At 39.1% G+C, this 24,997-nt stretch overlaps 2 protein-coding genes across 7 annotated transcripts in view; one reads left to right on the top strand and one right to left on the bottom strand.

Moving 5' to 3' along the window:
- NT5C3A (5'-nucleotidase, cytosolic IIIA) overlaps positions 1–10,326 on the bottom strand; it is a 32,967-nt gene extending 22,641 nt beyond the window's left edge. The window contains exon 1 of one of the 2 annotated variants that reach the window (XM_086742985.1): positions 9,986–10,326. In XM_086742985.1, coding sequence (XP_086599111.1) covers positions 9,986–10,123 — 138 coding nt within the window. In that variant the 5' untranslated portion in view covers positions 10,124–10,326. The remainder of the gene's footprint in view (positions 1–9,985) is intronic. The other variant, XM_086742989.1, reaches the window with a different exon arrangement.
- BBS9 (Bardet-Biedl syndrome 9) overlaps positions 9,602–24,997 on the top strand; it is a 309,787-nt gene continuing 294,391 nt past the window's right edge. For 3 of the 5 annotated variants that reach the window (XM_086742983.1, XM_086742980.1, XM_086742984.1), the window contains exons 1-5: positions 10,725–10,922; positions 12,030–12,150; positions 17,278–17,428; positions 18,427–18,491; positions 20,065–20,178. In XM_086742983.1, the coding sequence (XP_086599109.1) occupies positions 12,039–12,150; positions 17,278–17,428; positions 18,427–18,491; positions 20,065–20,178 (442 nt within the window). In that variant the 5' untranslated portion in view covers positions 10,725–10,922; positions 12,030–12,038. Of the gene's footprint in view, positions 9,737–10,724; positions 10,923–12,029; positions 12,151–17,277; positions 17,429–18,426; positions 18,492–20,064; positions 20,179–24,997 lie in introns of those variants that run through there. The other 2 variants (XM_086742981.1, XM_086742982.1) reach the window with 2 other exon arrangements.

The following is a 24,997-nucleotide window of genomic DNA, read 5'->3' as shown; positions in this document are numbered from 1 at the left end:
TGCACTTCGATTTAAATACCAAATGCAATTCTGGTTTCCCTACCTTATAGAGGATGGAGCAGAATTGGAAAAGGCCCTGAGAAGGGCAGTAAGGATGAGTCATGATATGAAAACCTTCCATACAATGAACAACTGAGTATAATAGAATTCTTCAGCCAGGAAAAGAAATGACTGGACGACATAGAAAAGGTTAATAGAGAAAAATTGTTCACTGTCTTTTCTACTGTAAGAGGTATAGTTCATCAATTAAAATTAACAGGAGGCACGTTCAAAGCAAATGAAAGGAGTCAGATACAGGTCATAGAATTAAGTGAAGGACTAAGATGTGGAATTCCTTTCTGGTGATACTGTAAGTTTACATAGCCTTAAAAAGGTACTGGATAACAACATGAAAAAAAGCTCATCTTAAATTACAGGCACTGTCTCTGAAATACAAGCTGCTGGAGGCTGGGAAATCATTCTGGAAAAAAAAAAAACATGAGAACTTGCCCCATTCTTATGACTTCCCTAGGCCTCTGCTACAGACCACTGCTAGGCAGATGATACTATCTGTATCAGGCGACACCTATCATGGAAGGTAAGTCAACACTCCCTGTTTGTAACATGCGAAAACAGAGAGAACAATTTGCTCTGCTTCAGTTTCATTTCAAGTATCTTATTTTTTACCCCATCTTTCCTTTTTCCTCCTAGTTCTTCAGAAAGCACAGAGACAGTAAATTCATTTTTGACAAATTAGAATTTTTGAATTTTGAGTAGTAGTCTTATTTTCCTTTAATACTGTTAAGGTAACAGGATAGATGCTGGAGTTTGGCTATCTGAAAGACCCACTTCCCTCTAATCTTACACAGAATCTAACACTTACTGAAAGAATGCTTACAGCTGAGGTTGTTGGTACAACTAATCCTTCTTCCAAATACCTAGGCAAACAGTACAGAATTCTAAGAACTGGCAGTGTGTAGATACTGTGGTATATTTATAAATTCTTAATTAGCGATCAGGTCTGCAAAAGCTCACCTTGCATGATAACATAATTTTGATGACCTATACAATTTTTCTCCCAAACTGTAGATTTGCACGTGTACTTTTAATAGTTAAATATCCTGTATGTATCTATACGCATATATGGTGAAAGAAGTTAAAACAAATGCTTGTTTCCCTAGAAGTTTCCCATGTAACACTACCTAGAATGGAATTTGCATTAAGCCCAAGGCCTGGACTGAAGCAGTTGTTGCTGATTCTCTTCTTCTCTTATCTGCTTGTAAGAAAAAAAACCATCTGCTTAGATTTTTTTTTTTTACTAAGCCTAAGAATGCTGTATCTAGATCAAATAAACTCTGACCCTTGAATGGTGGAGTTGCAGGACCCACTTTGAAAGCAAAGTCAGCAGGACAAAGTTTAATCTACAATGCATTACCAGGCACTACAATTCTGATGGAAGAATGCAGTGCTAATACAATATTCAAATTAAAGTTACACGTTGAGACTAATTAAGTTTTTAACTCTTAGGATCTCTTTGAGTACAAACCCTTCTTTAAACTTCTTGAAAAAGTAATCCATTAAGTCTAAATATGAAACACAGCTACCATACACTCATTTTAAAGGTAATAGGCAGCATGATGACTTGAGGCATGATGGATTGTTTCACTTCTATGTCTCATTTTTTTAATGGGTGTTCCTGACTGATGGATCCATTAAAAGATGCAACTGGACGCTCCTTGTTCCATGTATCTCTGTGTATTTGCCACCTGGAAGGGATATAGGACATGTTCAAAACCAGTTTGTACTAATACTACCACTACTACTGCTAAAGTACCAATACTGCTACTGCTTTGTACTGATTCCTACCCTTCAAGTTCACATACAATTTTTCCATGGTAACACGCAGACCCGATTGAGGCTTACCCATAACTGATTTACATTGCAAAGGCAGATGCAATCCAGGATAATAATGTGTTGCATTAATAACTGCTAAGTGTAAAAATTACACTTTTTGTCTGATAACGAATATATTTCTAACAAAGAGGAAAAGCTTTAAACAGACAGGGTTAATGGTACATTTCAGTGGTATTCATTCTGTCAGCATTAAGGTGGAGTAAAACAAACTTTTAGGTAAGAACAAAAGCTCTAATAAACTTGGATTAATTAAGTGATCAAATTTGCTAAGCACACATATATGGATGCAGGAAGGAAGCTACAGCTAATGAGTGGAGAAACAAGTAAGAAGAAATAGTACGTTTGAACAGGAATCTTTCTTGGTGGCAAAACCAGCTCAAGGAGTCTGAAATTCTATATTCAGACACTTACTGAATATTCAGTGTCCCATCCTGAGCCTTGCTCCACCGTTTAAAAAAAAATTACAAATTAAATAAACTCTTTATTTTAAAGGTTGGCATATATGAAAGCAGAAGCCACATTTCCTTATAGCAATAGACATTATTTAAATAATTTATAGAAATATTATTAAAATTGGTTTTATAATTGTCTGAGAAATCAGTGCAGTTCTGTATTGTTTTGTGGCATTACTGAACAAAAAGAATACAGTTACTTTTAGTATTTAAATATGGTGTCTTCTTTGACCTGTGTGCTGCAACTTTAAGGATATGTCCACTTGTACTGAAAAAATGCCTCATTTTTTTAACATTCAAGTAAAACACTCTATTGTTATAAAGATTAGCCGAAGTAGAAAAATCCAGCGGACTTTTAATGAGCAATCATTGTTTTTTCTTAAACAGTCAGAAACTCCACACAAATAATCTAAGATAGAGGTGACCAACACAACAGCCACAGATTCCAACTCAGTGGCACAGGGCCAGTCAAGCTGTTGCATGATTGACACAGGACTAAAAATCTGCCTACTGCAGTCATCTTAAGTTCTCTGATGTTTTACAGCAGCTGACCATCAGTGATTGATTACTTTTGGGTAAGAGAAAGCAGCTGACATCCAGCAACTGGTCAACATAATTGCTATAAGACGACCTCTGTCCCAGGAAGAAATAGGCACTACAGATCAACTGCTGCACAGTAACATGACTGCAAGAAGGCCAGGGGAAAAGATAGACTTCATGTCCTAACTTTTATTTTCCACATCCTCTACAACAGTATATTTACCCAACTCTCTTGCCCAGTCTTATCTGGCCTTATATCTCTTTGCATGCTGGTTAGGAAAGGAGGTCAGGAAGAATAATTGTGAGCTATTCCTGCCCCTCAGCTGCACTTAACATGTAATGGGATCAGCCAAATTTCAGCACTGAGTATCTGACAAGCAGTAGAGACATAGTTGCTACTCTAGGCCCTCTGCCTGCAGGAGCCATTCAGTTGTGTGCGTCTGACCTGGAGGCAGGTAGTGGCCAAGAAATGCTAGTTGTTGTGGGACAGTATTTCTTAAATGACAGCTTACTTACAAAATAGCGTAAATTCATCTTCAGAGAGCTACTGTGCAAATAGATACAGAATTCACACCAGTGCCACCTACTGCTCTACACTGTTTGCTGCAGCTCAACTAGCTAAAATTTAAATCTTGAAAATTAATTACCATTTGACAAATGCACCAAATGATAGCAATAAAATCTAACAGTGTGCTTCTCTTCCAATGTTTTTCCTTAAACTATTTCCAAGACTTACTCTTCACAGTGAGTGTAGTATACTGTAGTATACTTGCACAAAATATGCATACATATGCACACATGGAGGGAAGAAAGAGGACTGATGGCTTGAAGGCTATTAATGTGAATTGGAAATAGCCAACATAGAAAAAGATTATGTATTTTGCATTAGGCAATTAATTCAAGTGAAAAAACAAGGTGAGAGGCCACTATTCTATTTTTTTTTTAAGGCAATAAAAGTTCAGGTATTTTTAAAAAGTTTCCAGACTTACATAACTTGTGACACTGATACATTTACAGGCACATTTAAAACTGGTATTGAATTTACACGTAGTATTCTCCTGCCTATAAATGCATTGATCCATACTCTGGGTCTCTTCAATGCCTATATTGATCAATTTAGATTTTTTTTTACAATAATTGATAGTTCTTGTTAACTCAAGACTGGCTGTTGAAATGCTATGCAATTTTAATTCACAATGTGAACAAATTTGCAATGATACATTTATTCAGACAATTAAAAAACCTTCTTACTGCTTATATTGTTTAACAGTTAAAGGTAAAATGTTTCATACTTGCAGTATTTGCTATTGGTCTTAATCTGTAAAAAGAATTTAATAGAAAAGGTGCCATTATTGCTCAACCAATAATCGAGAGTTATTGCAAAGAAGAGAAAAAAATAACTTGAAAATATGAATTATCACATACCAAACATTTATGAAAAGGTAAACATATTCCAGAGCAGAATGACTCATTGAAAGGTTGCTTTTCTGTCTCGGAGAAAGCCTTTGTACAAAAGATAAGAGAAAGCAGCAAACAAGCTTTTCTGAGCCTATACCTTCACTAGATACCATATCCTGACATTTATTTACTACTTGGAGCTCAATTTTCAGGTGTAGTTCATCATCATGTTTTCGATAACTGTTATAACTAGGATAAATGAGTTCCAAATAAATTAATGCAGAACTAAAGATTTAATTGATCTTCCCATACCCATTTCTGATAAGAATATATGTTTCAAGATCTACTGAATTAAAAAAAAAGGCAGCAGCGATTTCAGAAAATCAAAACTTACTTCTGAAACAGATGGCTCAATTGTATGATCAGATTATTACAGTAAATAAAGCAAACTATTAGTGTGTACATAATGTGTAGACTACTTTTTGATTCTTAACAGTGTTAGAATAAAACATTGAAATTGAGTCATTTTTTCTTCTCTTAGGTTCCAAATTTTAAAAATTTCTAAGTGAATTATTTTACAGTGAGAATAAAAACCTATTACTAGTATCTAAGTTGTATCAACATGAAGTATTCTTAAAGTGTTTTTCCTGGCTTGCTTTACAAGCCATATTTTAGGTTATTATATATTATGATTATCTGTGCAAAAATCCTGTGGGCAATATAACCTTGTTTTAGTAACGCTGCTGTTGATTCCTCTGTCAATGTGATTTTTCTATTGAGGAATACAGCCTAAGCAAGAACCGGATTTTATAGAAATAGTTATGTGGCATCTCCAATACTAATATCAAATTTAACTTGGTTTTAAAATTTTAACAATATTCTAAAAATTACTCTAATACTCTAGTTGCTAGTAATGTAAGGGCTGTCAGTCACATGTCAATAGGTAGCTGCAGTAGTAGGTCTCAGGAGTTCTTTCACTTTTCACTGCTTAGGTTCATATTATGGTACTGTTCTTTTGGAACAGTATTATTCCCACATGGATCACATCACTGGATAGCTCTCAAGGTCATGACATTTTAAATATTATCACTGCAATACCCATAAAGTGACAGTGTCCTGCAGTAGTCTTGTTAGACAGTCTAACATTCCCCTTTTACTGATTCCATTTTGCTCAGGCTCAAACTCTTCTTAGTCTTTATAACGGAAAAAGTATCTAAGAAGGAGTTTCACATACTAGCCATTTATATTCTTGAATATGTATGCTACATATAACATACTCCTTTACATTATTCTCCACTTGGAGGTCATCAGAGTCTCATGCCAGAGTAATGTCACTGTTACTGTGACAACTAGTTACTAGCAAAAGACAAGAATAAAGAAGTGGGGTAGTATGTGATGGCTGCCAGTTGTAAAGGTCTGTATCCTTCATCTGTGGCACAAATGCTCTGATGCCCTATGAAACAAGAAGCCAGTCTCACCAGATATGGGCATGTAAAATTAAAAAATAATAATAAAAAAATCTCCCCACACAAACTCTATGATAGTTGTACTCACAGAAGATGTTCCTTTATTTCTTAGGAAAACAGATAAATAGCAGTCATCTTAGTTCTTATTTGTTTGTTTATTCCTTTCCAGGTGAATTATAATACTGCGTAAATCCACACATTTCTTTTCCTTCCCCAACATATTAAAAAAGAAACTGGCCAGACACATTTAACAATGGCTGGTTGAAAAGTTTCCTGTAAAATGAGAAATTTTTAAAGTTGATTTTTAAGTGGATTTTTAATTTGCTGTTGTTGAAATTTGATACATAGTCTGTTTTTCAGACAATTAGATCCTCTCAGTTCAGGGACAGAATGGAGAAATAGACAAATGTAACTAAGCATTTGCCCAGTTTTCTGGAAAATAAACCTGAGAGAATAAGCCTCAGTTGAAGGTATTCTGCTATTCCATTTTCAACAAGCTCTATTATGTTTCTCATCCTTATAAAATAAATACAATAAAAAGCTCCAAAACTAAAGAGTGAGGAACAAGCTGCTGAAAAAAATCCAAGGTTCTACCAACTTTGTTTATGAAACAAACAACAAAAAATACTGTAACTCCATTAAGCGATTTTTCTTACATAAACCCCATATTTTAATTAGTATGGGCTATTCCTTACAGATTAGTGTTTTTGAAAGACTTAGGCAACGTTTTTCACTCCAGTTTGTGAACACCTATTTTCTGATGAGTTTCTAAAAGGCTTTGCAAAGAGTAAGCAAGAAACTTGATTCTACTGTCAGTAGAACTGATTTGCTATATAAGGATCCACAACTTCATTGCATACTTCTCTGGGGCCTGAAAAATCCAAAAGATTGAATGTTACTGTAAGGTTTAATCTCTTTTTAAAGTAGTTATCAAACATTATCTAATAAGTTACTTTAAGAATCTCATTAATTATTAACCTTCTCTTTAAATTAGTTAGCAATCTTGCGGCTAACTTTTACCTTCACCTGACTGTAGGAATACTTTTATAGTTTCACAGAAATGGCAGTTTGGCTGCACAAAGTAATACAGCAGGCTTTGGGAGATAGCTGTCGCTTAATACACAGGGTAAAACTTCACATGACTGGCTATATATTTACTATTAATGTCTCCGTTACTTCAGAAGTGGAGCTGACGTAACTCTGCCTACATTTATCAGTGCCTATGGGAAACTCCCTATTTGCAAACTTCAGATGGTCAATGAAGACACAATATTAATACTTTAATTCCATATTTAAGCCTTTGTGTACAAATAAGATGCAGTAATTTTATAGTGTCTTTGTTAAATTTGTGTACCAGGCTAACTACTTTGCAAAATAATTCATCTACTGAAATGTGAGATAGATACTTAAGAATTTCTTGATTTTTACTATTCAACAAGAAAACATGGTTACCCTTGTATTTTCCACAATGCTTCATAATCCTTTCCACATTTCTTCATATTAAACACTCTCAGCATCATAATCCTTGATATTAACTTGTTTTATAGATATTCTCATTGATTTGTAAAGGTCACTGTCTTTTTGGTATTTTAACACTGCTATAACTGAGCTTTTTACTTCCATTTGAGTCTTATATGAATCTAATTCTAGTTTAACTAAGAAAAAAGTTAAAAAATATTGCTGTGATTAATTATAATGAAAGAATATTTCATTGGTGAAACTTAAAGTCACGTAACTAAGGTGTAAATAGGTCTGCTCCCTACTGATTTTGATAAAAGTTATAAATCAAAGTAAACCTGAGTCTAATAGTGGTACAAAACCAAAGTGTAATCTTCCCCAAAGAAAACGGGAACCAAAAAAATCTACCAAAATTACAAGAACAATCCCTGCATTTTAATCTAACACAGATGATCAGCCTGGTATAGTAACTCATGTATTAGAAAAAATAAGATTTCAACAAAGCAGCTTACACTAAATTACAGACTGGAAACAGCACCTTCTCCCCAAAGCTCAAAGGAAGGTGTCTCTCTCATGATAAACTAAAACAGATACAATGTCTTGTAAATGAAAAATGTTGAATCTAATCTACACTGGTGGATGAAACTACTTCAGGAAATTCCCCAAATGCAGCATATTCAAATAAAACAAACAAACACATTTTTGCCCTTATTTGACAAACTAAACTCTTTGGTAGGACGTTTACTTAACTATTTCATTTATTTCAAAGAAATTTCACAGCCTGATTACATGTGTCCACTGAACATGCGTCTTCTTGAGGAAGAAAAAAGAGTTGCAGCTGATGAACTAAAGATGTTCGTTAGCTGAGGAAGCTGCCAACTTGAGTATCAGTTGAAATGCCAGCTCTCTAAGTGAGCAGACAGTATTAATACCTTGCATTCAACTGGTAAAATGTTTCCGTATGAGAAAGCTGACATGCTTTGAACAAGCTTTATTTTTCCCTTGCAATTTAAAGATGAGAAAAGCTCTGATCATAAAAGCAGAATTTTCTAAAGTATCTATTTAGGATCATTGATCTGTCTTCAAGAACATAGGTCTGAAAATGTTATCTGAAGTAAATACTTAAGAAATTAACTTATCAGAAATCAATGCAACATTGGCATAACAATTTTCTTTCCCTACCAAAGGCAAAGTCTTTGCAACAAAGATAAAAGTCAGTCTTCCCAGCCAGAACACCATTTAAATATTGTAGAAAAAATTAACACATCTTTAGCAATTATTAGGCACTTTGTGAACTACAGCTCAAATGGGATATTGTGAACAGAAGTTGGTGAAACTATTGGATCTGCCTTTTGAGTGTTTGTAGAATCAGGCTTTTAAGTGTTGTTATTTTATTGTCCACATAACTCTAAAGTAAGTTCTCGTATTGTAGTATTAGAACTAAAACTAAAAAAAAAAAGAACACTTTAATGCTATCCAGTGTTATGCCACTGTAAATTTTCAAATGAGTTGTCTGAAGCCCTTTTTTAGAAATAGCTCTAAAACCTCTTTGAAGTGGCAATCCAAACTTTCTGCTCTGCCACAAGGTGTTGTAAGCGCGGTCACAGAAACTAAAAACAAAGACACTCCTCTCCAAATTGTTGAATGACGTGACTGACGACTGGAAAGAGCATTCAAATCTTTTTTCAACAGGAAGTATGACTGTATGATTAGTAAAAATGCACAGTGGAATTTGTCTCTTGACTTACACTATCACAGACTGCATTCTATGACTTCCACTGGCAAGTGTTGCATCCCATGGCCAAGTGAGTAGTTACACAGCTCAAAATCTACATGCAGAACCCTAGTTCTTAGTAAAAACTGTTTCCATGTGTAAATAAAAAGAATAAAACTGAGCTTTTAGAAAGGTTTTGCAGGGGAGATCACAAAATATCCATTGCTAACATTGAGCGACTTACTGATTTCAGTTCAGTTCTTCAGTACAGCGGTGTCCAAATCATAAACTCAAATTTTGAAGGGTTTTAATGTAATCAGCGTATTGTCTAAACCAAGATCTTTTGCCATCCAGTTACTGATAAGCAGATATTTAAATAATACCCTAAATAACAAGTTTAACTAGGGCAGTAGAGAGAGTGCTCCATCTTCCTTTTATAGTAACTGTGAACAGACATTGCTTCCCAGTTTCAACAGATGGCTGAACATGCCCCTCCCGCCTTTTCTTTTGAACAAGTTACAAGCAGGCTTTTAAATTACCACCAAGACCTATAGCTTTACGCATAGGTACATATGAGCCAGACAGGACGGGCTGGAGCAGACATTTTCAGTGGAAGTGGATCATGCTGTGGTTGCTCCAGCTGCCCTTGCTCCAGCGGCTGTCCTTATGATCAGAAACAGGGCTCAACACCCCTCCCTGCCCCTTCGCCTCCAGGGGTGGACACAAGACTGCCTCACGCATCTGGAGAGGAGACCTAGCTTAACTTCTGGTGCCAGCCAGCAGACCAACTGCCTACAGCAGGATCTGTAGGGCAGGTATGCGAACAAGGGACCCGTGGTCTTTGGGCAAGGGGCTGGTATTTGGGGGCGGCACGTGTCGGACGGACCACGCCTTGGAGGAGAGGGATATATCCGTCAGCGTGCACAGGGGCGGCCGTGGGGAACCCACCAGCGAAGGTGGCCGTGGGCCCCCCGCTAAGGGGAAGGAGAAGGGCTGCGCGGCGAAGGCCAGAGGGGTGCCGGCCTCCTCTGCGTTCCCCCGCTCTCGGCCTCTTAACCACGTACCATCTCGATGATCTTGGTCTTCCTGCCCGTCTTCTTCTTCATGGTGAAGATGTACTGGGCCAGCACCACCCCGCCGACCAGGGCGCACACGCTGGCGCTGGCCACCGCGCCCATCTTCGCCACGGCGGTCCTGTCCATGGTAGTTCCCGGGGGCACGGTAAGGTGCCCAGAGCCGCTGTGGGGAAGCGGGGCCGCCCCCCCTTCTCGCTGAAGGCGTGTGTCTGTGTGGCGAGGGGGGAGTGCCCCTCAGCACCTGTCCGAGCTCGGTCCCCGCCGACCGCCAGACCCGGCAAACAACGACGGCGCCGCGCGCCGACCACCAGACCCAGGAAACACCGACAACGACGGCGCCGCCCGCCGCCGCCGCCGCCGCCCCCAACACGCGCCCCGGCCGCCTCAGCTCCGGCGTGAGCTGCCCGCGAGGCGTCACATGCGCGCGGCCTGCCGGCGCTACCACGCCAGAGGAAAAGAGGGGTGGGGGTGGAGGGAAGGGAGGGGGGCGGCTGGTGGAGGTGGGCGCCGCAGGGCTCGGCCTCAAGGGCGAAAGGTTCCTGTCAGGCTTTAAACAGGCAAAGCACCCGCCAGGAGTTTAGGCTTTTTCTCGGGAAACACAAAGAAATGCCTCTCTTCACCCCCCCTGCACCGGAAGAAATGAAAGAGCCCAAGGGCGCGTTGCGCCGCTTCCCAAACTACATTTCCCAGTGCCGGCCGCTTCTGGGCCGGGCCGGGCGAGGCGGCTGGTACTTAACGCGCGGTGAGAGGGACGCTGGAGATGGCGGCGGCAATGGGGAGGGAGTTGTAACGCTGCCGGTCTGCCCCTCACCTTTCTCTTCAAGTCCACACCTGAACGAGAAGCTCCTGCGGAGAAGGGAGGGGAACTGTCACCCCGGAACGGCTCGGAGCGCGCCGCGCCCGGGAGGTGCCGTCTCCCGCCCAGGTAAAGCCCCAACCGGTCTCTGCCTCTCCTCTCCCGCTCCGGGATGGGATGGGGCGGGGGGGGGGGATGTCTGTATGTGTCCGGGTGTGGCTCCTGAGGTGCGGGGCTCAGCTGTGAGGAGCTCTGTGACGGAGAGGGGATGCAGGGAGGGCTGTGTTGTCGCCAGCCTGCGCTCGGCAGCAGCCGGTTGCCTTAACGATGGTAATCGCCTAGGGTGGGGAAAAAAAAAAAATTCCTGGATGCGGTTTCCTTGAAAGAGGGAAGGCGTGAGCTTGCAGGCTGCTTTTCCTCCGAAGGAAAACAAGGGGTGTGCCCCGTCGTTTTGCCTTTTTCCCGGAAAGAACCGCTGGAGCTGGGGCTGCCGGGCTGCCCCCACCTCCCCCGCGGGCGGCGGGGCCGCGGTTTGTCCAGGTTTGTCCCCCTCGTGGCAGAGCAGTGAGTTTTGAACGAGGGTAACGTTATTGTCAAGCCGCCTACAAAAGGATTAGTCTCCTGTCTCTCCCCCGCCCCTTCCTTAAAATAACAGCAGGTAGGGAGCAGAAAAGCTGATTTGTGCCCTATCTGACCGAGTTCTTTAGCCGTGTCACTACGGCATCTTCAAGGCGATTACCCGGTGGAGGTTTTGATGTTGTCTGTTTATGCCTTCATTTACTTTTCTAAAAATAAGTTCTATTGAAGAAGACTTGCATCAGAATCTATTTTTCCTGATATGCATCGGTAAGAGAAGAAACATCAGTTCAGTGACTTTGAAAATTTGTATTACTTTCTTAATGCTTGTTATAGAAGCCTTTTAACAATTTTTAAAAACCTGGGTTTTTGGTTGTTTTTTTTTTTTTTTTTTTTTTGCTTTTTCTTCATGTAACTAGTAGGGTCTATCATAACTAATTTGTAAACTAATGACAAGAAGTTTCCTAAGGTTGCCTTCTGAACTACATAACCAGAAACCCAAGCCACCTGAAATTAATGCTTATTCAGCTCATGTTACAGCAATGTGAAGCTGAGACAGGTTATACTCAATAAAAGTTGTTGCTAACAAAAAAAGTTTATTATATAAACATTTCTATATCTATTACTATACACTTTAACAATGGTTTATTTCCTTTTCAGTAGAGAAGAATGTCGTTGTTTAAAGCTAGAGACTGGTGGTCTACCACACTTGGAGAAAAAGAAGAATTTGACCAAGGCTGTCTGTGTGTTGCTGATGTTGATAATAGTGGCAGTGGACAAGGTAAATTCAGAACAATGTGGTTACTGACTTTTAAGCTACACAGCTGCAGGTTTGCTTTGACCAACGTGTACTGAAATCTTGCTAGGCAGGCTAGTTGTCTAGTCTGCTATCTTTAATGTGTCCTTCTAGGCTTAAGACAAATTCAGTGCCACTTGTCTCTGTATATTTGTAGATTTCTAAAAATCTTAATTCTTCCTTGTGTTCAGTAGTAATTTCTCTCAGGTTTTATTTCCTCAATGGTAGCTTTAAAATAGAATGCTTTCAGTTAGTCATGGGAGCAAACACATGTTAGAAGTTGTTGAAAAAAACTTAAGGAAAAAATGGAATGTGAGAGCTAATAAGGTAAAAATTTAGAAAAACACACAACCTTTTCTGCCTGGAAAATAAGGGGCCATTGAAATAAGAGACTCTGCGTGAATAAACCCTTGGTCTTCTATGTAGTCATTAATAATGTGGAAATAAAGTATGGAAGTGATGTGTCTGACGACAGTTTACAGCCATTCATGATCTTTGCTGTCAGGGAGTTCTTATGTGTGTGGTTGTTTGGGTTTTTTTTTTAATTAATAAATATTTTTGATCTTTCTCTGATACATTAGTGCTCATCTTGGAGCTCTGTTTTTGGTTAGTAGAGATACTTGAGTCTTATTTCACCACTGCCATAATATTTTAAAATTATTTTTATGTTTTAGATCGTCCCTTTTCAGGAGGGTTTGAATATCGTCAAGATGTTACTGGTTTAGTGTAAAACCTTTTTCAGTAGAAATTCAAAGAATCATTTAGGTCGGTAAAGACCTTTAAGATCATAGTCCAATTGTTAACCTAGCACTGCCCAGTTCACCAGTAAACCATGTTCCTAAGCACCACATCTACACATCTTTTAAATACCTCCAGGGAGGGTGACTCCACCACTTCCCTGGGCATCCTGTCCCAATGCTTGATAACACTTCTGGTGAATAAATTTTTCCTAATATCCAACCTAAATGTCCCCTGGTGCAACTTGAGGATGTTTCCTCTTGTCCTATCAGTTGTTACTTGGGAGAAGACACTGACACCCACCTTGCTACAGCCTCCTTTCAGGTAGCTATAGAGAGTAATAAGGTCTCCCCTGAGCCTCCTCTTCTCCAGACTAAACAACTCCAGTTCCATCAGATGCTTTGTTGCTCTGCTTTGAATGTGCTCCAGCCCCTCAATGTCTTTCTTGTAGTGAGGGGCCCAGAACTGAACACAGTATTCGAGGTGTGGCCTCACCAGTGCCTGAGTACAGGGGCACAATCACTTCCCTGCTCCTGCTGGCTACACTGTTCCTGATGCAAGCCAGGATGCTGTTGGCCCTCTTTTCCACTTGGGGACCCTGCTGGCTCATATTCAGCCAGCTGTTGTCCAACATCCCCAGATTCTTTTCTGTCTGTCAGCTTTCTAGCCCCTCTTCCCTGGGTCAGTAGCGTTGCATGGACTTGTGACCAAAATGCAGGACCTGGCACTTAGTATTGTTGGACCTTCATATAATTGGCCTCAGCCCGTTGATCCAGCCTGTCCACATCCCTCTGTAGTGCCTTTCTACCCTCAAGCAGATCAGCACTCCTACCCAATTTGGTGTCATCTGCAAACTTATTGAGGGTGCACTTGATCCCCTCATCCAGATCACTAATAAGGATATTAAACAGAAATGGCCCCAGTACTGAGCCCTGGAGAACATTACTTGTGACTGGCTGCAAACTGGTTTTAACTCAATTTTCCATAGCTCCTTGGGCCTGGCCATTCATACATTTTTTTTTTAATCTAGCGAAGGGTATGCCTGTCCAAGCCACAAGCAGCCAGATTCTCCAGGAGAATGAATGTGGGAAACTGTCAAAGGCTTTAATAAAGTCCAAGTAAATGACATCAACAGCCTTTCCCTCATCCACTAAGTGGGTCACCTGGTCATAGAAAGAGATCAGGTTGGCCAAGCAGGACCTGCTTCTCATAAACTTATGCTGACAGGGCCTGATCACATGGTTGTCCAGTATGTGACGTGTGGTTGCACTCAAGATGATCTGCTCCACAACCTTCCCGGGCACCGAGGTCAGACTGAGAGGCCTGTAGTTCCCGAATCCTCCTTCTGGCCCTTTATATAGATAGGTGTCACATCTGCTAACCTCCATTCAACTGGGACCTCCCCGGTTATCCGGAACTGCTGATAAATTATTGAAAGTGGCTTGGTGAGCACTTCCACCAGCTCCCTCAGTACCCTTGGGTGGATCCCATCCAGCCCCATAGGCTTGTGTGTGTCTAAGTGGTGTAGCAGGTTGCTAACCATTTCCTTTTGGATTATGGGGGCTTCTTTCCACTCATTGTGTCTGTCTTCCAGCTCAGGGGGCTGGGTATCCTGAGAACAACTGATTTTACTATTAAAGACTGAGACAAAGAAGGCATTAGGTACCTCAGCCTTTCTCACTATGTTTCCTTCTGCGCCCAATAAAGGATGGAGAGTCTCCTTAGCCCTCCTTTTGTTGTTAATGTGTTTATAGAAACACTTTTTATTGTATTTTATGGCAGTATCCAGATTAATTTCTACCTGGGCTTTGGCCCTTCTAATTTTCTCCCTGCATAACCTCACAACATCCTTGTAGTCCTCCTGAGTTGCCTGCCCCTTTTTCCAAGGGTCATAAACTCTCCTTTTTTTCCTGAGTTCCAGCCATGCCAGTCTTCTTCCCTGCTGGCCCGTCTTTTGGCATGTTGTGATGGCCTGCTCCTGATGGCTTTAAGATTTCGATCTTGAAGAGTGTCCAGCCTTTCTGGACTACTGTGCCTTTCAGAACTGCCTCCCAAAGGACTCTGTCAACCAGGCCCCTAAGCAGGCCAAAGTCTGCCCTCCAGAAGCCTGAGTTCTGCTAACCTCCCTCTTTACTTCTCCAAGAAGTGAAAACACTGTCATTTAATGATTGCTATGCCCAAGGCAGACTCTAGCCATCCCATCACCCACAAATCCTTCTCTGCAAACAACAGGTCCAGTGGGGCACCTCCCCCAGTTGACTCACTCACCAGCTGTGTCCAGAAGTTAACTTCAACACACTCCAGGAACTTCCTAGACTGTTTCCTCTCCACTATATTGTATTTCCAGCAGACATTTTGTAAGTTGGAGTCCCCCATGAGAACAAGGCCTAGCAATTGTGAGACTTTTCCAAACTGCTTATAGAACATTTCATCTGCCTCTTCATCCTGGTTGGGTGGTCTGTAGCAGACTCCTATCATGATATCTGCCTTGTTGGCCTTTCCCCTAGTTCTTACCCATAAATGCTTGACCCCTTCATCACCAACCTCAAACTCTGAACACTTAAAACACTCCCTAATATAAAGGGCTACCCCACTGCCTCTCCTTCCTTGCCTATCTCTTCAGAAGAGTTCATAGCCAGGCAGCCATAGCAGCACTCCAGTTTTCCATTTCACCATGTTTCCCTGATGGCAACTATATTGTAGTTTTCCCACTGCACAATGGCTTCCAGCTCCTCCTCTTTGTTCCCCATACTGCGTGCATTGATGTAGATGCACTTCAGTTGGGCTATTGATGCCGCCACCTTTTTTGAGGGAGAAGTCCTAATTCCTATGTGATTGTTCTCAGATGCTTCTATGGTTTCTAAAACATCAACAACCCCTGAGCTGTTGTGTGGGTCTCCATCCCCTGCCTCCTCTGAGGTGACAGACTGAAGGACCTTGCTAGCACTCTATCCCTCAAACATTGACATATTGCCCTTAGGCTTTTCTCTAGTGAGCTTAGTTTTATTGCTTTCCCCCTTAAAATAGAGTTTCAAGCTCTTTCAGTGAGCCCTGCTAACACCTGTGTAAGGATCCTTTTCCTGTGTTAAGACAAGTGTACCCCATCAGTTGCCAGCAGGCCTGGTGTGTGGACTGGTCCATGATCACAAAACCTAATATTCTGCTGGAGTCCTCAATAGTCTTTTCCTAGTAGAAAAAAATGTAATTGCTATAAAAGTAGGACTTAAACAGTGTTGTGTTAGTAGTAGTCTGCTGTTTGATTTTCTTTCTCAGTTTTATATTTTCTCTTTGTTTTTAAACTAGGCTCTTTTTCTACCAGAGTTCAAGAGCAAAAGTGAATCAGCTACTTGCAGTTGCCTAACCAAAGGTCAAAATGTCCTTGCTTAAACATAAGTATTTTTAAGGAATGAATAACTAAAATGGATTTAGTTTACTGCTGATGGAATCCTTGCTACTGAACTGAGGAAAAGATGAGAGTGGGGAAGGCAGTCAGTATTCTCTCAGTGTGAGACTTGGAATTGTAAGTTTTTTGTTTTGGCTGAAGATAAGAGGATGCAAGCAGCTGTTCTGAGCTTTTGGTGTGGGGCCCTGTGGAACTATACCAAGCCTTTAGAGCCTGGTGAACTTGGTTTAGGTGTATGTGTAGGTTCTCCTGATTTGTGGACAAGTTTTGTTGGCTTTGATTTTGATCTGCATTGATATGATGACCTATATCTAGAGGAAATAAGCACTGGCAACCAACCTGGGTTGTTGGTTGTTACCATGAGAGGCACCTCTTTGGGTTTTTTTCATTATTTTTTTTTTGTTATTCACTAACAACCGGATAACTACCTGCTTAAAATACTGATTCCAAAATAACTCTGATCTAACTTGCATTCCTCTTTGAGATAATGGATCTGTCTGGATAATGGATCTCAAGGCCTAGCTTTATTGACCTGATGTAGTAATTTTCTGGCTTTAGTTTGCATTTGGATAAATGTAATTGATCCCAATTTTAAAATTTCACACTTCTGCTGGTGTAATATGTGTATGCACAAATCCAAGATGTAGAAGCTGAAAGTTTCAAGTACTCTTCAAAAGCAGAGAGAAACTTTGAAAGAAGTGTCAACATCAATCTAAAATGATGGAATAGTAACCATAGTCAGTGCCACCACCATGATAATTGCCATATTGAACCCTTTGCTGACAGGTTTTCATGAATTTGCAAAAAAGCTAATTGCTAACCTTAACCTGGAAGACAGAGCATAATCAACATTAATTGAATAATGCAATTATTCCATCATTTTAGGGTATTCTTTGAAGCACTTATGCAGCAAATTGAACTCCATATGTGCTGTTGTATTCTGTAGTCTTCTTTGTTGTTTTTTTTTGTAGATAAAATTATTGTGGGCAGTTATATGGGATATCTAAGAATCTTTAATCCACATCCTGTGAAACCTGGAGATGGAGTACAAGCTGAAGACTTGCTCTTGGAAGTACAGTTACGAGAACCAATATTGCAGGTGGAAGTGGGAAAATTTGTTTCGTAAGTCAACAACAGGCTATGTTGCCCTTTTCTTAAGGCTTAGATGTGATTTTCTTTCTTTGTTTTGGGGGGTGAATTTTACATTTCTAGATGGACAACTATTAAGCACATCTATGAATACTGTAGTATGCATTTGATCTGCTTCTTGAATGATTTCGATTTGAGAGAATTTTCAGTTAATGTATATGTGGAGGATAATCTTCCAAATATTTGTATGATTTTTTATAAAGCATGTAGAGCTGAAAAACCTTATATTGAAAGTTTTTTAGGTGTTAAAGAAAACTTGAGTAACTTGTTATGATCTAAGATGTAATATTGGCCAGTTGTTTTGGGGTTGATAGAGCACTGAAGATCTTTAATTCCAATGAACTTAGAGGAAGTAAGTGGCCAGGTAGAGGAGAGATACTATGACTCTAAGGAAAAGGCCTTATATTTAATTGGCTGTAAGAGAATCTACTTAGGAGCACTTTATTTTAAAAACAAGAGAAAAAACCCAAATTAATATAAGGATCATCACCCCAAACAAGTATTATTCAGCAACCACATAAGTTACTTTTTTTTTTTAATTCACTTTTGTACCAGCTGAGTGGAACCTAGATTAATTAAAATATAAGGCAGAAGTCATAAACTTAAAATCCCATATTTGCATTCTTCTTCCCCCAGACTTAAGCAGTATTTTCTGCAGAGAATTCATTGCTCTATGAGTACTTGAATAAAAGAGCAGTTTCCAACTCCTATAGGCCTTTCAGCTTGTGGCCTTTGGTCTTAGAGCACAAGTCTCTCCCATTGTTAGTACAGGTTTTTCTCTTATTTTAAAAATAATGTTCTCCTAAGTAGATTCTCTTACAGCCAATTAAATATATGTTCTTAAAGGATTAATTTAAATTTTGAAATTAACTGCAATATTAACTTTATATTGAAAATTATTTTGAAATGTTATCCTTTATGCATTTTATTTGGAATCTATCTGAAAACAGTGCTTTTAACCTTCTTTACAGTGGTACTGAAGGACTTCATCTGGCTGTGTTGCATTTTCGAAAACTCTGTGTATATGCTGTTTCAGGTTAGTTTACAGATACAAGCTTTCCAGTGATTTTAAGTGTATTCTAAAGTTTGGATTAAGTTTGACAATAAGTCAATCTAGAATTTTTTTCTAGTTACAATTTGCTGTTTGGTCTACATGGCTTAAGCATTTAAATAATAATAGAAGTAAAATTTTACAGTGCTTCGATAGACTTTTCATATTCATTTGTAAGCATTCATGCTGTAATGGTAATTTCTGTCATCTGAACGGGTACTTTTGAACCAAGCTCCTTTGAGAAATAATGATCCTTATTTCTTTATGCTTCCATGGGAAATTACACTTCCATTAATTGGAATTTTCACTTGTGTTATACATAATGCCATAACTGTTATTCATAACAAAATAACTGCTGCTTCTTGACAAATGAAAGTGTCCTTCAGGGCTGACTAAAATAGGGCCTGGATATTGTATTACAATCAATGTAAAAATTCTGACTGAAGTATGGCCTGGATGTTGTATTATGGTCAGTATACACACTTTCTAACTTATTTTCCCTCTGCTATTGCTACTTAGCTAGTTACTTATCTGGCCAGGGCTTTTTTCCTCATGTCTTTTCCAATCCTTTCCCTAACGTGGGCCTGCTTTAGGGGTAATTGCTTAAAAACTATATTGGATTTTAGTTGGAGAAATTGCTGAAAAGGTTAGCATAAGCTACAAATCTTTTATAGCATGTTGTTTAAGATGATGTTGGAATAATTATTGTATACTTAAAGCTGTGCAAGAATTCAGCTTACATCTCATTCACTTAAAACGCCTTTTTCCCTGATAATATGACTGTTCTCTTGGATTTTTTTTTTTTTTTTTTGCTTGCTAATAGTAGTTCTTAAGTGTTACTCTAGATGATGGAGAGCTTTGCTGTCTTCATGGCGGGCAAGAAAGACTTTTGATTATCAAAACTGGAGCTTAACTTCACTTTCTTTAGAAAGAACTTTTGAATTTCTGCTAGTTCTCTGAAGGAGTCAGGAAATTAAAGTTCATGTAGACCTTTTCAGAGATTGTGATGTGTATCCTAAAATTATTTTTGTTGCTATATATTTGTCTCTTATCTTTGCATTGTTTATCACTGCATTGAATTTCAGAGTAAAGGCAAATGATAAATGTGCCCTAAGCGTAGTTTTGTCAAATTATAGCTAATGACTAGCTACAGCTTCGTTTGAGACAAAGATTATTACAACTGAGGCTGGCTGTTGGATATAGTATAGTCACCGAATAAATAGAGAATCATAAGAATTCCTCTTTGAGCTGACTTTTTTCCTGGTCTTAGAGGTATGTCTAACATGAAGAAAAAGACATTTAAGTAATGAAATGTCAGCCCCTTGCTAAGCTTTTATACCGTATTTAGTATAATGAGACCTTATTTCTGGTTTTGGCCTTTAGGAATTTTGTAGCTTGGTGATATTTTTTTTTTTTTTTTAAGAAAGAGGGGTGTGAGCCTTCATATTGCAAAGTCACTAGGAGAAAGTTATAGTTTTTCAGGTTGTTTAAACTTTACTTCTTCCACATTGCATGGATCAAAGATATAATATATACCCGTTGGTTTTTTTTTTTGTAGGAACTCTGGGAAATGTGGAACATGGGAACCAGTATCAGATTAAACTGATGTATGAGCACAATCTTCAGAGAACTGCTTGTAATATGACTTATGGTCCATTTGGTGGTGTAAAGGGTAGGCTCCTTGTTGCATATTCTTTATTATTTATTGTTTAACTGTAAACAGTTGAGAATTAACTTTAATTTTGAAAGGCAACATGATGCTGCTGTCTAGAGGAAACCATCTTTCTATAAATGATGGTATTTTTTATCTGATGCATATAGAAAATAACTGAAGTTAAAATGAGGCAAGGAATATTAAGGGCAGAATAGTTGTTTCCTCATATCTTCAACAGGATATGAATTTACAAGGATAATATTGATTTTTAAAAAACATTACAAAAGCCCTGGCTCTTCCTTTGTGAAGTACTTTAACATCTAAAATAATTGTTTTCTTCTGTGCTTTGATTCTATTTTGGTTTTCTGCAACTTGCTTATCCTGGACAAAGAAAAAAGTTAACAGCTTCATTCTGTGCACCTAAAATATCAAGTGTCTTTAAAGACATATAATGCAGACTTAAAAAAAAATATTTAAACTTTGATTGGAAAAACATAACAATGGAAAATAACATTTATGGTGTGTTTGTAGTTTTGGATAAGTTTAATAGGTATCAGTCTTTTTTGAACTGTGACACAATTATGGATGTTTTTATGTTCCAATCTGGAAGCATTTAGGTTTGCTCTACATGATGTCTCTTTCTCTTCAGAAGTAAAGTTTGTCCAATGATACTGGGAGCTGGTAGTCATCTACACAAGTAGTGTCCCTAAACTATTGGCAGAGTGATACCACTTTACCAAGGCAGACAGTCTTCTGGGTCAGTGTGGCAAATATATGCAGACCATCCCTCAGTTCTGTGTCTGTAATAATCTTCTAGTAATTATTCTGTGATGCCTTACCCTAAACTCAAGCTTGTTCCATATTAAATTCAGCTGACTAAAATTCATCCTGACTGAAGAGATTTTCTCCTACTAATTTTGCACAAGCATCTTGGGAAAAATGGTCAACTTATGTGGGTGAGAAGGCATCTGTGCTATGAATATCTTGAGCGGTGAGTGTGTAGGGCGTGGGCGTATTTCTGTTGACAGCAGAAAGACAATATGGAGTTTGCTAAATCTGAGAAGAGGGAATAGTGTGCTTCCTGACATAGTATATTGGAATTGCAGTAGCAGAAGTATTGAGGGGATTGTAAGCTAAGAATTGGGAGTGTCTGGAATGGTTCAGGGGTAAAACAAATACTCATGTACCACCATGCAGTTCTGCAGAATAAACTCTCTGGATTTTTAACATGAACGTTTATTTACCATGGACATCTGAGTAGAGGTCTGACCACCAACTCAATCTTGATGCCAGACCTGTCTCTTATCAGACCTTATCATGAGCTGTGGGGGGTGCAAGTGCTGTAATGGAGAAAATGTCTTTGCAAGCTAGAGAGACAGAAGGTAAAGTTTACTTCAGAACCTATTCAGCCAGCCAAACACTTTTCAACACCTAGGATGGTCAAAATGAGGGACAATCTTTACAAGGCAACAAGAACAGCAGAGGGAACTCTGGTAGGTTCTGCAAACTTTTCTTATTTTCTAGTAGCACTTCTGTCCCAGCACGTCATGCTGCTTTCCTTTTCTTTTCTTCTTCCCCATTTTCCAGTTAACATTAGTGTGTTTATTGCTGTGCAAAAAGAATGACATCAAGTCTTGTTTTGAGGTGGCAAAAATGTTAATAAACAAGGAAGGCAGAGATTTGTGTTATGTAATAAATAATACATATTCATATCATAGGATGAAGAAGCTTTCTGTTTAAGACCTAAATCTAAGAAAATTGTAGTGAATGTTCAGGTACCTGATAGCAGGCTACTTAGGCATATAGTGAAGCATCAGAGAAATAGGCAAAATGGACACTGGAGAAAGTCTTTTTCGGAAAATGAAAGAATGTTCTTTTCTGTAGATTTTTCTGGACTGAATGTCCTTTTTATGTGACTTTTTGTGCACTGTCTGATTACATTCTGGTCAAGGATGTGCTTTTAATCTTGCCCTCAGCCTTTTACAGTGAATCTATTTCAGGTTTTTTAAGTATAATCTTTAATACCGTATTTTCTCCTTAAAGCTCATGAATGACAGTATTGCAGTTTTATTTCCATCTTGCAAGACCAGCCAGAGTTAACCAGAAAGGAGGTCTAGCAAGCATTGTTAATTTTAGTAAGCAGATGCCTGTCCTGATCTGGCCTGCCATACTATCTGTGTGTATCTTTGGCAGATGTTCTCGGCTGCAGTTGAGAGCCAACCAGTCTGTAAATAAATAAATTTTTTTTTTACTATTTGCCTTCTACAGGCTCCCCTGGAATTCTTGCCAGGCATCTGCTAACAGTCTCTCTTGCCTTCAGCAGAGGTTAATTCATGATGGTGGCAGTGCTGTAAGCACGCAGCGGTGAGCTTGCTTTGCTAACAGTCTGACCTCCGCACCGCACTCTAGAAGTGGACTAAGAAAACACAGGGAGAATTTTTGTATTTATTGCCTTCGGTTACTGCTGTGACTAATATGTATCTTATTGCTATACTCAAGCATCCTCAAAACAATGTGAAGGTGAAAGAGGCACTTCAGAGGTCATGTTTACAGAGCTACTGAAGCAGACACAGGAGAATGGCAGTTGAACAGAAGGAGGAAAGTATGCGCACAGGGAAAGCATGCTGTGGGAGTGTCGGGGAAGAGGGTGGATGTCAGTCCCCTAGGAACATAATCTTTCATTTGAGGAAGCAAAGAATGCTACAGGAGTTGACACAGAGTGCTTGATCTATGAGGTTGCTCAGTCTTGCTCAGATTTCTCTTGCTGAAGGTTATGCTTTTTTCTTTTTATGACGTTCTTAATCCTATACCTTCATTTGGTAAAGAAACTTAATTCTACCCAACCATACTCTGTTTCTTTTCTATTGGACTGCTTCCAAACAGTTGCCTGTCAATTTAATGGGTACTGCCGAAAATTATCAGTTCCCTACTGTTTGCTCTTACCTCAGATAAAATACTTGCCTTTTGGCATTCAGATTTCTCCTGTAATCATTCATAATGTGATTTCTACCCATGTGCAGATGCAGTTTCTGCTATCTAGTGGGCCACTACAGCTAGTGTGGCTTTAACTGAGATGTCAAGTGCTTTGTTAGTCTTTTGATGCTGTAAAGTTGCATAGTCAATTTTGAAAACTGGGTTGTAAAGCCAGCACATAATTTCCATTTCCTATCCTACATCTTCTTTGGCCTCTGTAGTGGCTTCTGCTTGTTCCTTTGTAAAAAGTTTCAATTTCCTTTGAAAAAGGAAGGTTGAACAGTGAAGAAGGTGGCTGAGGCTTACTGCTATCCGCTGCTTTATAGAGAACTCTGTGGGGAAAGAGCTCATGCGTGCTGTCTTGTCATCAAGAACCTTCCACAGTGTGGGATGGGGTATGTAGGGTTGCAAGAGATGCATAAAAAAGGCTGGAACAGAAATCTGAGGCTGGGCAGCTGCTGCTGAAATAGGAGAACAGTTCCATAAGTAGGCAGCAAGTTATACATGAAGATATGGAAGGGAATTCTGTTTCAATCCAGCCATTCTTTTCACTTTCAGTTGCTGAAAATCCTGCAGTTCCGTTTAGAACCTTACAGGGGTGGAAGAGGCAGAGATTTGTTTAGACCAAAGCTTTAGTTTTCATAATATTAAAGTTTGATTTAGATTGTCTTGGAGTAGAATCTGGTTCTCTAGTTTACAAAGCAGCTTACTGTCTTCAGGATGCCTGTCTTTAAGGAGAAACTGCCTGAAATTTTTCTCTCGAGTGTTGGTTGACCTAGAGTACTATCAGAGATTTTCATAAATTGAGCAGAATAGCTGTTAGAAGCAAATGCTGATTTGTGTTTTGGTTTAGTTATGAAGCTCCACTAAGCTTCCTTCAGCAGTTTGTAGTTAAATGTGAGCTTACATAAACCTCTCCCTGTGCCTACTGTCTGCAGCTTCTTTAGGGAGGATTTTTCACAGCTTCTATTACTATGGTGGCTGAGGAAGAATGTCTCTGCAGTTGTTTGACATGTTCAAAATATAGAAACAAACACCACTAGATGTGTATCACATTTTCAGTCAGCTTCCTCCAATGTAAGTTTTGCTCTCCTGTTCCTGCTAGCTTGTGGCAATCTTAGACCCTTGTTATGTTATAATTTGATCTGTTAAACTGCACATCGGTTTAGCTGAAGTGTGATAGAAATGTAAAACATACCAAGTACAACTGTTTTTCTCAATTGGTGATTTTTTTTTGTCTCTTGTATTTAGAAAAAAGGTATTTCAGATTTATCTGAGAAGAGAATTGAGAGGTAAACAAACTGATTTTGTACCCTAGTTGCTGGCAGTTTCATAACAGGAACAGGTGAAGAAAATCAGCAAACCCATTTATTTAGTCTCATCATAGAAGGCTGAAATCTAAACTAAAGAAATTATTAAAGCTATGGAATAAAAAAAAACCAAACCCAAAGACTGAGAAATTGTCCACTGACTTGCATAGATTAAGTGTGCATTTGTCTTTAAAATAGCAGAGTGTGAATTGTGTTTGTCACCACTAGATGGTCCTCTCATTACAGTTATTGGTTAGTAGGCTGCATCTCTAAAGCTGCCTTTATACTTGAACTAACTCTACAGGTGTTTTTACTGCAAGACTTAATGAAGTATAGAAAACACAAAAGCACTTTCTGAAAACCTGTATAGCTAGAAGTGTTGTATTGATTAAAATACAATGTATTCTGTTAGCTGTAGAACGTTAACAGAAAGGCAAAATGAACCTGACTCTTTCTTTCAGAACTGTTAAGGGGCCAGGGATGTGGGAAATAACAAGGAAATCCCTTGTATGTTTAGGTAGAATCCCAAACAAAGCTAATGGGAATGTTTTAAA

This window comes from Chlamydotis macqueenii, chromosome 2 (assembly GCF_036417535.1).
Source record: "Chlamydotis macqueenii isolate bChlMac1 chromosome 2, bChlMac1.mat, whole genome shotgun sequence".
NCBI lineage: Eukaryota > Metazoa > Chordata > Aves > Otidiformes > Otididae > Chlamydotis > Chlamydotis macqueenii.
Note: the sequence above shows the minus strand (reverse complement) of the source record. Positions and strands in the feature narration are given on the sequence as shown.